The sequence below is a fragment of the Balaenoptera borealis genome (genome assembly GCF_965194805.1).
Source record: "Balaenoptera borealis genome assembly, chromosome: 10".
NCBI lineage: Eukaryota > Metazoa > Chordata > Mammalia > Artiodactyla > Balaenopteridae > Balaenoptera > Balaenoptera borealis.
Window position 1 is genome coordinate 108,587,728 of NC_138874.1, and position 15,982 is coordinate 108,603,709.

General features: G+C 48.5%; 2 protein-coding genes across 4 annotated transcripts in view; one reads left to right on the forward strand and one right to left on the reverse strand.

Annotated features, from left to right (window-relative positions):
* Positions 1–9,662: 9,662 nt before the first annotated feature.
* Positions 9,663–15,982, forward strand: part of BTBD16 (BTB domain containing 16) — a 62,874-nt gene continuing 56,554 nt past the window's right edge. Inside the window, exons 1-2 of one of the 3 annotated variants that reach the window (XM_082406966.1) lie at positions 9,663–11,143; positions 13,611–13,759. In XM_082406966.1, coding sequence (XP_082263092.1) covers positions 11,132–11,143; positions 13,611–13,759 — 161 coding nt within the window. In that variant the 5' untranslated portion in view covers positions 9,663–11,131. The other 2 variants (XM_082406968.1, XM_082406969.1) reach the window with 2 other exon arrangements.
* Positions 11,775–13,546, reverse strand: LOC309604748 (uncharacterized protein; the record flags this gene model as incomplete). The annotated part of the gene is made up of 2 exons (XM_082339682.1): positions 11,938–13,546; positions 11,775–11,857 (listed from the first exon to the last, which is right to left on the reverse strand). Exons 1-2 carry the CDS (start codon positions 12,443–12,445, stop codon positions 11,775–11,777), a joined length of 591 nt encoding a protein of 196 aa, XP_082195808.1. The 5' UTR covers positions 12,446–13,546.

Sequence of the window (15,982 nt, forward strand, 5' to 3'; positions counted from 1 at the left end):
TACAAATTCTCTTGGACTTTAGGGGGGGCAAAATCTACTTCCCTTTATTGGCTCAAAGAGGTAGCAGGCTGTCACTCTTCCTGTTCATTCCTTTAGTCTGTGCAGATCAACCCTGAAATGTTGTCCATTCCTCTCCAAAGGAATAGGAAACGGTGGCCATTCACAGTGGATGACAGGTAATTAAGCCACTTTGGAGATTAGGGATATGTCTCCCTTAGATTCCCTAACTGCTCCTAACTTTCCCAGGGACCCCAGCTTGAAGGGTGGGTGTATAAGGGCAGTGAAGGGGTAGGGGGGGTGTCCCAGTTTCCCAGGATGGCCGTAACAGATCACCACAAACTTCGCAGCTTAAACAACAGAAATGTATCCCCTCGTAGTTCTGGAGGCCAGAAGTCCAAAATCAAAGTGTAGGTGGGGTTTGTTCCCTCTGGAGGCTCTGAGAGTCTGTTCCATGCCTCCCCCGGCACCTGGCCGTGGCCGGCAATCCTTGATGTTCTTTGGCTTGTAGCTGCATCATGCCAATGTCTGTCTCCATCTTCACGTGGCCTTCTCTTCTTCTGTCTCACATCTGCCTCTCCGTTCTCTTCTAAGGACACCGCTCTTTGGTTTTAGGGCTCATGCTGTATCCAGGATGAGCTCATCTCAAGATTCTCAATTACAACTGCAAATACCCTATTTCCAAATAAGGTCACGTTCACAGGTAGTGGGATGTGGATGTATCTTTTGGGGAGGACACCTGTGGTGTGGGGTATTGGCTTGGAAAGCAGCCCCAAGCGCCTGATGGCCCTGGGCTTGAATGCCCCTCTCCTGCCCAGCCACAGTGGCTAAGGGATGCTCCCCTCCCACAGGCCCACCCCACCCCTAGCAGGGCAGGCCCTGTGCAGCCTCAGCTGTGGGGCAACGGGGTGGGGCGGGAGGGTCTCTTCCATAACGTACAAGATAGATGAAGCTCAGCTGTACCAGGCAGCCCAAGGAGAGGAAGACACAGCCTGCCTTCCTGGGAGAGAATCCCCGCCTCTCGTCCCACTGTCACCCTCACTGGACACTGGACAGAGACCCTAACCAGGGCAGGGCTGTGCCTCCTGCCACTGCCCAGCAACCTCTGCTTGGTCCAGCCTCTGGGTACACCTCCCAGGGCACAGCCTCCCCCCATGCTCGCTCATCCAGACCAAACCCCCCTTCCACCCTGCCCCCAGATTCTGACCTCGGTTACCTTCTCATTCCTATCGCTCGAAAGCTTTAATTTTTTTTATTACTTAAGTAATACATTTCCATCGCTAAAAACTTAGAAGTGCAGGTAAGAAAAAAACCCTCATAATCCCCAAACCAAGAAATGCTATTAATGTTTTTTAAAATTAATTATTTTTGGCTGCGTTGGGTCTTTGTTGCTGAGTGCGGCCTTTCTCTAGTTGCAGTGAGCGGGGGCTACTCTTCGTTGCAGTGCGCGGGCCTCCCGTGGCAGTGGCTTCTCTTGTTGCGGAGCACGGGCTCTAGGCGCGCGGGCTTCAATAGTTGTAGCACGCCGGCTCAGTAGTTGTGGCTCGCAGGCTCTAGAGCTCAGGTTCAGGAGTTGTGGCGCACGGGCTTAGTTGCTCCGCGGCATGTGGGATCTTCCTGGACCAGGGCTCGAACCCGTGTCCCCTGCATTGGCAGGTGGATCCTTAACCACTGCGCCACCAGGGAAGCCCTATTAATGTTTTTATGCTTATATTTCTATGTCTTTTTCCCTCAGTGTATGAAAGGCTTATTTTTATGAAAGTGTATTATTTGGAGTTATGTGGTGTCACACCGACACAGCCATCTGCAGGGCCCCTGCATAAACCTTTTTTTCACCTAATACTATAATGTGGCTATCACGCTATGGTAATTCTTATATAAATAAATATAGCTGTTTGTCATCATTTTGAATGGCTCCATGTCTTCCGTGGAACCAAAATGTATTTAACCAACTGCCCACTGATGGACATTTATATTGTGTCCAGTGTTTTGCTATCATTATGCACGCAGCTGCAATGAGTTTCTTTATGCACATATGCTTATGAATGAGTCTTTCCTCAGGTTAAATGCCTAAAGTGGATAACCTGGGTGAATGTCACTGTCCTCCAGCCAAAGGCCACCATAAACACAACGGTGGTTAACAAGTCGGGTTTATTGCTAGTTGCAGTGATGGAGGATGCCCGCCAGGGGGAGCCGTGGGGGCATCTCAGTAAGTGGGTCTTAGGAGGCCTGTAGATACACAGCATAGGATTTGGACTTGGGTCAGGTGAATCTGGGGAAGGCTTACGGAAGCAGGGCTTTGCTCCGTATTGGAGGCGACAGGCCCAGAGTGAGGGATGCCCGGCTCCCTGAGCAGCTCCTTTCACGTAATCCTTGGCCCTGGCGGGATGCTGAGGTTTCTCGGCAAAGCCTCTGTGCTTTCCAGGACATTCCACGTGAAAAACTGAGCGGGACAGGCGCTGTTCCGATGGGGGCGGGGTGGAGATGTGCGCATGCGCAGGGCATGTGGGCTGGAGGAAGGCTGTTTACACGTGAGCACCCGCGGGGGCTCCCTTGAGGTCAGTGCTCTCTAGATCTTTTTTATTTTTTAATTTATTTATTTATGGCTGTGTTGGGTCTTCGTTTCTGTGCGAGGGCTTTCTCTAGTTGGGGCGAGCGGGGGCCACTCTTCATCGCGGTGCGCGGGCCTCTCACTATCGCGGCCTCTCTTGCTGCGGAGCACAGGCTCCGGACGCGCAGGCTCAGTAGTTGTGACTCACGGGCCCAGCTGCTCCGCGGCATGTGGGATCTTCCCAGACCAGGGCTCGAACCCGTGTTCCCTGCATTGGCAGGCAGATTCTCAACCACTGCGCCACCAGGGAAGCCCCTCTCTAGCTCATTTTATGCTTGAAATATTCTGGTGAATGGGAACTATTTTTATTTCCATTTTACAAGAAGGAAACAGAGGCTCAGAGAGGTTAACCCCAGGGACTTGGCTGAATCACTGAGCCAGGAGAGTGGATCCTGGTTTCTTCAGTGACTGCAAGGTCCTTCGCTTTCCCCAGGCCAACAGATTCCTTCCCGAGGAGGTCGGAGCAGAAAGTGGTGGGGAGAGAAGGCACAGGGGAGGGAATGCGCTCTGGTGCCTGCCGTGGTCCTCACGTCCATTCTTTAATTCATCTGACTCGTGTCTCTGCCTTGAGTCTGGGCTGGCTTCACTATTGTTTTTACTGACTATGAAAACGCTGCTCTTTGTTCAATGGATGGGAAGGTAGTGGGGCTGCCCCAGGTGTGCTCTGTTAGGCTGTCGTGAGTGGCTTTGCTCTTCCTGGCCTTTGTGTGTTTCCCTCTGCAGTCGGTGGACCCGTGGCACCTCCCCAGGCTGGTGGCCAGGCTTCTGGGTTCCCTGGAACAGCAATGGCAGAATCTGGAGAATTCACAAGTTTTTTGTTTTTTTTTTTTTTTTTTTTGAGTTTATTAGGAGCTGGGAAAAGCAACCTGGAGGTCAAAAGTGGTAGGACTAGACAAAACCCAGACTCCTCGGCCCCTCCAAGCCCCAGGAGGTCTGTTCCCTGCTCCCCTTCTGGTCTCCTGTCCCGGGTTCCCACCCTATGGTGCAATCAGACTGCATGGGCATTCTTCACTCCAGCCCAGCATATGCTGTTCCCTCCACCTGGGACACTCACCCCTGGCCCATCATCCTATCACTCAGCTAATTCATACCCCCTTGGCGCTCATCCTTGATGTCACTTCCTACAAAGAACTCTCCCTGAAGCCCCAGGACTGGGTCGGTGTTTTAAAATATAGGTTTTATTATAATTCAGGTAGGATGAGGCCAACAGATGAGGAGACAATTGCCACGGAAAACATAGTTTGTTACTCACAGTTCCCAAGGGGAGGGGAGCAGGGCCACATGGGGAAGCACTCGGTAGGGTCCAGCAGGAGCCAGAGGGAGAAGGGGGAAAATGTGGGCAAGAGCCTTTATTGTGGTTCCCGAGGGAAGGAACAGGTGAGACAGGGTAAGCAGGCTTAGGATTGGCTAGTTTGAATCATTTCAGCTGACTCTGGGGCATAGGGGCTTTCTGTAGCTGTCTGGTACCTGGGGTGGTTAGGGCAGGGGAACAGTGGCCCTGAATGTCACAGGTGGTTGGGATATGGGCTCTGGATTGGCCAGTTTGCATATGAAGGGCTCACCTGGAGATACACCCTTTACTCTCTGTAGGAATTGTCCAGTCCTGGGAGAGACAGTCCCTCTAGGGTCAGCAAGGCCCCGGGATGTCAAAGCATCAGAATAAGAGACAGGCTTCATACAGTCAGTTCCCCTGCCTATGAGTTCCTGCAACTCACTGACCCATCACCCTGTACGCTGTGAGCCTCACAGGGGCAGAGTTTCAACTGCCAAAAGTGAGGTGCTTGGGCACAAAAGATGATTTTTAAGAGCAGCTCATAAATGACTTCTAAAAAATAGTTATGTAGTTAATTTTAATGTATATTAGAAATCAACCGGTATACCAAATATGTTATTTCATCCATAAAATAAATTTACTTTAAAAACATTGTAACAAAAAATTGTAAGTAAAAAAGTAAGCCCGTTCTTAAAGAAAAATTTTGCGTAAACAATGTTGCAGGCCTTGTGAGGTCATGGAATTGCCGGGGTGGTCTCATCTGTTGGCTTGCCGCCACTGCACCCCAACACCCAGCACAAACTTGACCATCAGACTTTGTTGAAATGAGCAAATGAAGCAAGCCCTGGGCCAGCACGTTGTCATCACCCCCTCCCAGTCCTGGCTGCACCAACCAGAGGTCTTGGAGGAATAGGATCAGTGGTGGATGGAGCTGAGGAGTTGATTTGTCTGAGCTTCGTTTTGCAGATGAGAACACTGAAGTCCTGAGCCGGAGCAAGACCCTCTCAAGGTCACAAAGCAAGTCAGTGGCCAGGGTCTGACCCGATCCAGCTCTCATTTCGTTTTGTTTTTTTTTTAATTAATTAATTAATTAATTAATTTAAAAAAAAAAATTTTGGCTGTGTTGGGTCTTCGTTTCTGTGCGAGGGCTTTCTCTAGTTGCGGCGAGTGGGGGCCACTCTTCATCGTGGTGCGCAGGCCTCTCACTATCGCGGCCTCTCTTGTTGCGGAGCACAGGCTCCAGACGCGCAGGCTCAGTAGTTGTGGGTCACGGGCCCAGCCGCTCCGCGGCATGTGGGATCTTCCCAGACCAGGGCTCGAACCCGTGTCCCCTGCATTGGCAGGCAGATTCTCAACCACTGTGCCACCAGGGAAGCCCCCAGCTCTCATTTCTTATCGCTGCGACCACCCCCTTGCCATATAGGACTCAACTCAAGGGCACGCCCCACCCCTTGCTTCTCCTTGGTGAAGCCCCTGCCTGTCTTCCAGCTCGTGCACTGCCTCCCCCGGAGGCTTGGCCTGGAGCCAGGTTGCACAGACAGCCCCCCATGCCTTGGGAGCCAGCTGATCCTGACACCCATGGTGTCTCCCACTGCACACACACCGTGTCAGGGCCCTGGTTCTTTTAGAACCAGAGACTTTGGAGCAGGGGTCCCCAACCTCCGGGATCTAATGCCTGATGATCTGAGGTGGAGCTGACATAATAATAATAGAAATAAAGTGCACAATAAATGTAATGCGCTTGAATCACCCCGAAACCATCCCCCCCTCCCCGTCCGTGGAAAAATTGTCTTCCACGAAACTGGTCCCTGGTGCCTAAAAGGTTGGGGACCGCTGCTTTAGAGCCAACGCTCGGGCTCTAGGACCTAGATGCTCCAAACTGCCAGGCCGCAGGGGCTCTGAGTCTACACTTTCCACCAAGGGAGGATAAGGTCATGTCCGGGGTCACACAGCTGATCAGTGCTAGAACCAGGGTCAAAATCAGGTGTCCTTTCCCCTGTACTCCACTGCCTCTCCATATGGGTGACCAGATGGAGTGGCTGAAATGGGCAGTCTGGGAAGGTAGTGAGCTCCTCATCCCTGGAGTGTTCAAGAAGAAGATGGGCATCGCACTGGAATCCTCCTGTAACCGTGTCACGGGAGATTTTGGTACAAGATGGTTCTAGCTGAGACCTGTGCTCAGTGAGGTTTGGTGTCTCAGCCACTGAAGGATCTTGGGACTTCTGACTTGTCTGGGCCCATGACACCACCAGGAAAGGACTTTAGGGAAGCATGATGGGGGCCATTTCTATTTATTTGTATTTGCTGTCTTTGACTTTGGCCAATACCTCAGCTCCCAAGCTTTGTGGGGAGATGTGTGGATAGAGGGCTTTGGGGTAGGCTGAAGGCCCGGGATCCCTGAGCTCAGACTCTGTAGGAAGTGATGGATCCAGCCAAGGCCAGGGGTTCTGCTTATGGACAGAGAGGAGTGTGCCACCCTGGGATGCTTCCCTAGAGTGGACACTAGAGGGCGCCCAAGGGCCTGCTTTCTGTGCCCCAGAAAGTGGTACCTGAGGGCATCCTGGGATGTGGCCCATAATGGAGCGAGTGGAATTGCCAGATGGTCCAGGACAACGTGTTTCAGACTTTTTAATTGAAATCTTATATGGGGCCCTACATTCCAGGGACAGGGGCTGGGAAAATTTGGAGTAGATGGAAGGGAGCCACAAAGAGGGAGTGAATCTGCCCATTTGCACACAGACTTCTGCTGAGATGGGACCATGACCCACACAGAAGCAGATACACGCACGTGTACACACACACACACACAATGCTCATCCATGTGCAAAGACAGAGTGGTGGGTAGGGACTGATACATCCAATTATCCAAGTTGAGGCATTTGTTGAGTAGGTCCCAGGGGCTGCGTTTGGTGTTGGGCTCTGGGGGCACGCAGGGATGGGTAAGCCGCCATTGGACACATTACAGTAACCAACTACTCTGCAGAGCAGAATGTGGGTGTCAGGAGGGCAGAATCACAGGTCCGAGAATGAGGAGGGAGGTACATTTGGAGGTGCCTCACTTTTATCAAGGGTTTTATAGATTCGACAACACAATTACCAGTAGCCAGAGTAGCTACTTTCCTGTTTTGCTTTATAATTTACTTGACTCAGGAGAGGCTGCACTTGAAGGCCCTCAGGTCTTGACAAGCTGCACCGACTCCAGGCCCCTATTACAGTAGCTGGCGTTTCTGTGAGCCCTGAGGTGGGGTCCAGGACTTCAGTGGACGAGGTCCCACCTCCCTACCTCACAGGCTTCGCAGACCAAGGCACTGAGGACACTGCAAGATCCCACCTTAGCCCCTGTTATGAAGGGTCTCGGCCTTGTCCCTGACTTGTAGACAGTTCTCAGTTCCCGGAGAGAGCAGATTAAAAATCATCTACCAACAAAATAAGTCATCAGGCATAGCTTTCAATAGTATAAAATACTCCAATTTTTATTTAAACAATTTTGTCTAAACATTTCTGGATACTAGATCTAGAAAAGGAGCTCCCCAGAATGCCAAAGCTGGGAGGGATCTGAGAACCTTCTAGTCCCATCTTATTTGACAGATGAGGCCCGAGGATTTAGGGGTTGGTTCCCACTGAGGCCCTTTTAGAGAACTCAGTTACCCCAGGCGCTGTAAGGAAGCATGGCGCTACATGGAAACAGGAATGACACTGTTTCCCTAAGGAGGGAGGTGGAGGAGGGCATGCGTGGCACCCCAGTTGGTCTCTGTAAGACTCTATCCCTCCCGCAGCCCCCAGCCTGTGCTGAGACTGAGCCTGGAACAGGGAGTGCTCGGAACCTTCCCTGATGTTGCCATGGTGCCCACAAAGACCCGAGGAAACCAAAGGTGAGCTCCCCTGCCATAGCATCTTGCCCACGGGAAGAAAAAGGTGAGCCCCACGTGTCATGAGCGCTCTGAGGATTCAGGCTCAGAAGGCGAATGGCTCTCAGCTCTCCTGTAATTCAGAGACGGATGTAATGAGAGTGCCTTCGTTCCACTAGCTCCCCCTGTAAGCACACCTGTGGTGGGCAAGGGGGCTTCAAAGTAGTAAGTATGGCTGGTACTTTCATCCACATTAGAGACACAGAGGGCATCCATAGTAACGGGCACTGCTTGGACTTGATTCCATATAGTCAGTTGGCAGAGAGGGGCTTCGGGTGTTCTGGGCTGGGAGGCAGGAGGGGTCTGGGAGCTGAGGTACCATCTTCAGTAGCTCCTGCCAACCAGAGTGACCCAGGAACCAACCCTCGAAACCCTTTAAAGGACATTTTGCCTGGTGTGATGAAAAAAGGAAAAATAACATGTCCAGGCCATTGAGATTGCCCTGGATTTCAAGATCAGCTAAAAAGGCTCTTGGATATCAAGCAGGAGCTTGGGTACCTCAGTGCAAACCCCAGCCTCCCCCTCTTAAGCTGATGCCGAGTTCTGCTTAGGTATGGGGAAACTTCTGTCCGGCTGTGGTTTATTCTGTGCTGACCAGGCTTGCTTTAGAATGTAACTCTAACCTCAAAGTGGCCCCACTGAAGATTCAGGAGTTTATAGTAAGGACAGTGGAAGCTGGTGAAAGATTTGACGTTGCGGAGTTGAAGGTCTTTCTGACGCCTGTGTGGAAAATGGATCAGAGAAGCATATATGTGTTACCTGAGGGTAGAAAAAACCTCCTTATGCAAGATGGAAACCCAGCCATAAAGGAAATACATCAATTTGATATCCAGTTTTTAAGTTAGGGAGAGTCAAAGGATAGATATATACATATACATATAGAGAGATATACGTATAGGCATACATATGTAACTGACATATTTTCCATACCTAATTAAATACTTTGTATACTATTCACAAAGTGAAAAGACAAATAATACACTGGAGAAAATTTTTGCAATATGTAAGGTAGACAAAAGATTAATGTCTGTAGTATACAGAGAGCTTCGAGAAATGCTAAGGAAACTATAGCAATCCAATGGCAAAATGAGGAAAGCCTATGATCAGGCAATTCTCAAAAATAGAAAGTTATAAGGCTAATACATATAAAAATGAATCTTAGTGGTGGCCAGGGAAGTTCAAATTAAAAGAACAATCTGAAACTATCACCCACCAGATTGGCAAAAATAAATATTTATAATACCGAGTACTGGAGATGGTGTGGGGAAAAAAGCACTTAGAAATTGGATGGGAATGCAAATTACTATAACTTTTGGGAAAGTGAGTTGGCATCATCGATTAAAGATACATGTCTTCTTTAGCATAATCCCACTTTGAAGAATCTATTTCTTAGAAGTAAAAGCAATAACACACAAAGATATATATAGATATAGATATAGAAAGATAGGTGATAGATAGATGGATAGAGATATAGTTAATGGTTATAGATATAAATACCTGTGTTTAAAAACATATATATAGGGCTTCCCTGGTTGCTCAGTGGTTAAGGATCCGCCTACCAATGCAGGGGACACAGGTTCAACCCCTGGTCCAGGAGGATCCCACATGCCGCAGAGCAGCTAAGCCCGCGAGCCACAACTACTGAGCCCAAGTGCCACAACTACTGAAGCCCACGTGCCTAGAGCCCATGCTCCGCAACAAGACACCGCAACGAGAATCCCGCGCGCCGCAACGAAGAGTAGCCCCCACTCGCCGCAACTAGAGAAAGCCCGCATGCAGCAACAAAGACCCAACCAACGCAGCCAAAAATAAATAAATAAATAAAAATTTTAAAAAACCATATATATATATATATATATACACACACACATATACACACATACATATATGTATGTATGTTTATTGCAGCATTGTTTTTGGGAGTAAAAACACAGGAAACAAACTGAATGATCATCAACAGGTGAATGGTCTAATAAATTATGATATATCCACAGTGTGAAATATTATGCAGCTATTGTTAAATTTTTCTTTACTTGTCTTTGTATTAGCTTACTTGTTGCAATGAACCTATATTACTTTGGCAATGTAAGAAATCTAAGGTAATTAAAAGGAAAAGAAAAGCCTGTCTGCCCAGGTGGAATAGAAATTCCATGAGGCAGAGATCCTGTCCACTTTGCTCACTGCCATATCCCAAAAACAACTAACACTTTCCTTGCATATGACAGCTGCACAGAATATACTTGTTAAATGGACAAGTGAGCCCCTTCTCAGCACCACGGCTAGAGTGCAGGTGAAGTGCTATCCGGGGAGTGATGCACAGAGTCAGGTGGGATGCTTGGTCACCAGGTGACCTCGTTCCTGCTGGTTTTGCCTGCTCGGCCACTCCCCTTCTCCCCAAGGTTGTTCTGGGGAACCACCCCGTCCCCACTGCAGTCTTGTTGGCAGAGTTAATCAAGCTGTCTGCCCGCCTGAGACCTTAGCCAAGCCAGTTGTGTTCTTTTGCTGAGAATTTCAGTGGAGCAGAACCGCCCAAGACTGACTGGGGCAGGTGGGTGAGGGGGTGAGACGGGGAACTGCTAGAGGCAGCCTAGAGGCAGCGTCTGACAGAGGTGGACACGGGTGCTTGCACCGTATCCCTGGAGCTGCTTCCTGGCCGTCCCCAAAAAGAGTCTCCGTTTTCCCTTTGATTCTGAGTTCCCTCTTTCTCTTACCATCCTTTCAACAAATCCCAACCTCCCTTAATCCCCGTAATTTTTTTTGCCATGTCATTATCAGAGTTACTTTCTGTTGCTTGCAACCAAACTGCCCTAAAAATGATCAGAGACAGCTGGGAAGTCCTGCCACTCAGCCCCTTTCGTGTCCCTCAAAGCTAAGGTGAGATGAGTCCACTGTGCTCCAGGACAGCCCTGGTCGACACTAGCTGTCTAGGCCTAATTATTAATATCACCCCTTTTAGCCTCCTGGTCTGAATGACAAATTACGTGATCAGCCTACTTATAGGCCTCCTTTGGTTCCCATCACCTTGGTAAAGGGTGGAGAATCAGAGAATCATGGATTATCTCCTATTTTGCTTTATCTGAGACACTTTCCCAGCACAAGAGCAGAGAATTGTCTTTCTACTAATGTGCTTTCAAAAGTTAGATTTTTCACTTAATTTGATAAATAACCGACACTTGAGGCTTACTCATTATTACTTTCGTGGCAAAATATAGATTCTTTGGTCCAATCTCCTCCATAATATTTTGAAAAGACCCTTTGGAAATTTTTTCAAATTTAAAATTTACCTCTTTCATCTTCCAGGTGCTTCTTCCCTTTGTGTAATCTCCATGATCCTTCGTGAAAATGCTGAATCCGGTAAGTAGATCAGTTTCACGAGAGGGCGGGCAATGGTGAGGAACAGAAGCACCTGGTGACAGTTGTACTGCTGGGTTTCCACAAGGGGATGGGCCCAGCACCCCTGAGGACCTCAAGCTTTATTGGCTGACTCAGCTGGGAAGAGTGTGTTGGAGGCCTGCTGTCAGAGCCCATCATTTTTGTGTCACACTTCAGCAGGGCTGTATCTAGGTTCAGATTCTACAGTTTTCAATCACCCACCATATTCCAGGCACTATACTAAAGCATGGTTCCCAAACTTTATCATTTCAGCAGCATCCTCATCCTCATCTTCATCCTCATCCTTCATCTTCATCCTTATCTTCATCCTCATCCTCATCCACATCTTCATCTTCATCTTCATCCTCATCCACATCTTCATCCTCATCCTTTTCTTCATCCTCATCCTTATCTTCATCCTCATCCACATCTTCATCCTCATCCACATCTTCATCATCATCTTCATCCTCACCCTCATCATCATCTTCATCCTCATCCTCATCCTTATCTTCGTCCTCATCCTCATCCACATCTTCATCCTCATCCTTATCTTCATCCTCATCCACATCTTCATCATCATCTTCATCCTCATCCTTCATCCTTATCTTCATCCTCATCCTTCATCCTTATCTTCATCCTCATCCACATCTTCATCCTCATCTTCATCCTCATCCACATCTTCATCCTCATCCACATCTTCATCATCATCTTCATCCTCATCCTTCATCCTTATCTTCACCCTCATCCTCATCCTCATCCTTCATCCTTATCTTCACCCTCATCCTCATCCTCATCTTCATCCTCATCCTCATCCTCATCCACATCTTCATCCTCATCCTTATCTTCATCCTCATCCACATCTTCATCATCTTCATCCTCATCCTCATCCTCATCTTCATCCTCATCCTCATCCTCATCTTCATCCTCATCCTCATCTTCATCATCCTCATCCACATCTTCATCCTCATCCTTATCTTCATCCTCATCCACATCTTCATCATCATCTTCATCCTCATCCTTCATCCTCATCTTCATCATCATCCTCATCCTCATCCTTATCTTCATCCTCATCCACATCTTTATCATCATCTTCATCCTCATCTTCATCCTCATCCTCATCCACATCTTCATCATCATCTTCATCCTCATCCTCATCCTCATCCTTATCTTCATCCTCATCCACATCTTCATCATCATCTTCATCCTCATCCTCATCCTCATCTTCATCCTCATCCTTATCTTCATCCTCATCTTCATCCTCATTATCATCGTCATTATTCCCATTTTATATATGAGGTCCAAGAGGCTCAAAAGAGTAAATGCTTTGCCCAAGGTCACACAACCAATCAGTGGCAAAAACAAGATTTGAACTCAGATCCTCCATTCCATGGCCTGTGGTCTCCCCACCACCCTGTTGGTGCCTGGTGTGGCTTAGGATCAGTTTCACCCATTCCTATGGGTCCCTCATGGTGCACTTGTCCTGGGTAGGTTTCCTTGAGCCACCACATCTGAGGTTTACATCCATGCTGGGTATTGTACTGCTCCCTTAAGGAAATTGCTGAAGCCCAGGACCTTAAGAAAATGTCTAAGGAAAAGTCCCCACCCAGTGACCCAGCTGTTCCAGTCCTGGGTTTATACCAAAAGAACTGAAAACAGGTGTTCAAACAGAAACTCATACACGAATATTCACAGCAGCACTATTCACAGTAGCCAAAAGGTTGTAACAACCCAAATAGCTATCAACTGGTGAATGGATAAACAAAAGATGGTCTCTCCCCACAATGGAATGTCATTCAGCCCTAAAAAGGAATGAAATTCTGACACGTGCTACAACATGGATGAACCTTGAAAACATGCAAAGTGAAAGAAGCCAGACATAAAAGGCCACTATTGTAGGATGCCATTTATATAAAATTTCCAGAATAGGAAAATCCATAGAGGCAGAACGCAGATGAGTGGTTTCCAGGAAGTGGGGAAGGGGGAAATTGGGAGTGATGGCTTAATGAGTCGACAGTTTTCTTTTGGAGTAATGAAAATGTTCTGAACTAGATAGTTGTAATGGTTGTACAACACTGTAAATGTACTAAGTGCTACTAATTGTACCTACAAAATGGATTACATGGTGAGTTTTATGTTTTGTGTATTTTACTGCAATTAAAAAAAAACAGTCCCTGCCCCAAATCTCCTGTTTGGTATCTTTCTCCCTGACATTTCGCCTCTGGCACCTCCTGTCCCAGGTGCTAAATTCCAAATTTGTGGCTTGAAGTCCTCAGTCTCCTGAATACAATATATTTGCCTTGAGAAGACGGCTCTGGAGAAATATTGGCCATCTTTGAAAATTAACCAGCCTTTAAAAATTTGTCTTGATTTCCTTTCTGCTGTACAATTTGGAAAACCTGGTATTTATGAGTGGTTAAAAAAAGACGTTCTTTCTTTGCTGCCCAAGCAGCACAAACCCCAGCTGGAACGCCGGATCGTTGGCTCAACCAACCGGTGGCGTTTCCCCAGAAAGCCTTTTGTGGGGGACCTGCTGGCGCTTTCCCAGATGTGCAAGGCTGTCAACGTAGACTTTGATGAAGTTCTGAAGAACCCAGACAGGTAGGAAGACCAAAGGCCCATGGCAGGGTGAGCCACCCTTCTGGGAAGTGCCCCATGGTTGGGCAACTCTGATTGGGCAGGTGGGCTGTCCTGGGTATTTGCAAGGAAGGCTGCCTTTGGGACCATCCCTTAGGGATGGACAGGATCAGGGTGACAACTTCCTCTGAGAATGTCTGTGGGTGGTGATTAAAGTCCAGAGAGACTGAGAATTTTTTTTCTAGATTTTCCTTTGTACTGGGAACTTTGGACCCTAACAGGATTCTAAGTTTATCAACTGATTTGTTGACAAACAAAGTGAGACGGTCCGGCTCAGAGCTTGAACCCCTCCCACGAATGCGCGTGTCCACCCAGCAAGGGGAGCAGCAGGCTTCCGCTCACCCGCAAAGTGTTCCAAGCCGCTGGCTTAGAGCATCCCTTCTTCGGGTTATGAGATTTTATTTGCCTCTCCTGGGGACACAGCGCTGGATCCCACTGCAGAAGGAACACTTCACTTCCCTGGCGTTTCGGATCTGCCTGAATGCTACTGCCTGCGTGCACTGGCACATCTGCCTATGAGCACTCCGTCTGACCTACCTGAGCACCTACCTGAGTGTGGGCTGTGCCCTGGGCAGCACCTGGCACGGAAGAGCTCCTAGCTCCACGTTTGCTGAGCGAGGAGCCACATCTTCCCTTCCCAGGCCCACCGGCCAGCCCTGCTCGGTTGCCTCCCACCCCACCGATGACTATACCACACACATGTGAATAAAGCAAAACCCATCTGGGTTTGGTCTCTAAATTCTCTGATGACCCCAGCTTAGAAAAAATTGATTGCTGTGAGTTGCAGTTTTTGGCATTGGTTACTCATAGCCTTAAACAATTTTGAATTTATTTTATATTTTGTTTGGTTAGAGCCCTGAAGAAGTCTTAGAGTTCGTTGTGCTCCTTAGCACCAGGGCCAGGCTGGGCAAACAGGCGCAGGAGCTGGGCCTGGGAATATAGGCAAACTGATCCAGAAACCTGAGGAGGGAGGCTGGGCTGCAGGGGCAGACGTCTTCAGGACTTGGTTTGCAGAATCGCTGAGCTAGGCTGGGGCTGGTGGCCTGAGGGGTGATGGCCATTGGTGCTGGGCTTTTGGGCCATTAAACGTAGTCTATTTGACAGGGTTGGAATTCCTTCTCCTCCATTTACTAGTTCTGTGACCTTCAGCCAGTGGCTTAATCTCTCTAAGCCTCAGTTTCCTCATCTGTGAAATGGTGACAATAGCATCTCCCCTGAAGAGTGACCTTCAATCAGACAGTACATTAAAAATGATTAGTGCTGTTCCTGGCAAATAGTAGATGCTCAATAAACAGAGCTATTATCTTTATAACGTAAGCAGCAGTCTTAGTTATTGATCCTGGTGGTTTCATTTGGGGGAGTGTCAGCCCTGTGCTCTGCCAGCCAATGACTCCATATGTCACTCTGCCTCTTAGCACTTTCTCCAAATCAAAACACCTTGCCTCAAACACAGCAGATGCAGGGACTGGTCTGGGCACTCTCTTCCCAGGAGAAGCTTTGCAGATCTGCCTCTCTCCTTGGTGATGCTGGGAAGCTGGGGGTCGGGAGGCAGGCTGAGGGCAGGTAGGCACTCAGGACAGGCTGATCACTCGTGTACCAGCGGTCAGCGGACCCAGGCTCAGCCCATCTGGGCAGGTTGGCTGCTCCACAAGCCTCCCGTCCTCTTCCTGAGACAGTGGGCTAGCCTGGGCACGTCCTTGTCCTGGTGACGGCAGAGGGCAAGAGGGCAAGCCCAGCTGCACCTCATGTCCACTCAGCCAAGGCAAGTCACACGGCCAAAGTCAAAGTCAAGGGGCAGGAAATACACACCAACTCTGTTGGGAGAAACTTTGAAGTCCTGCAGGACAAGGGTATGTAATTGGGGCGACGGGTGCAGTCTACTACAGTGTGGGAGGAGCTGATTTTCTTTAATAAACACAAAATTTTATTTTCTTTATTTTCACAATGGGGATTTATTCCATGTCATTGTGAGAAACATAAACTTGGAAAGCATAACAAAAGTTTTATTTAATTTAAGTCGTAAAATAAAGGGCTTATTCCTGATAACCCTTCTGTACTTTCAGACTTGTCAGCTAACAAGGTCGATGGTAGGGGTGTGGGGTGTCTGGAATTGTACCTGCGACACACACACGGGCACCTTCCCCATAGCTCTCTGGCTGCCCAACCAGTAAGCCTGTTCCTGCCGTT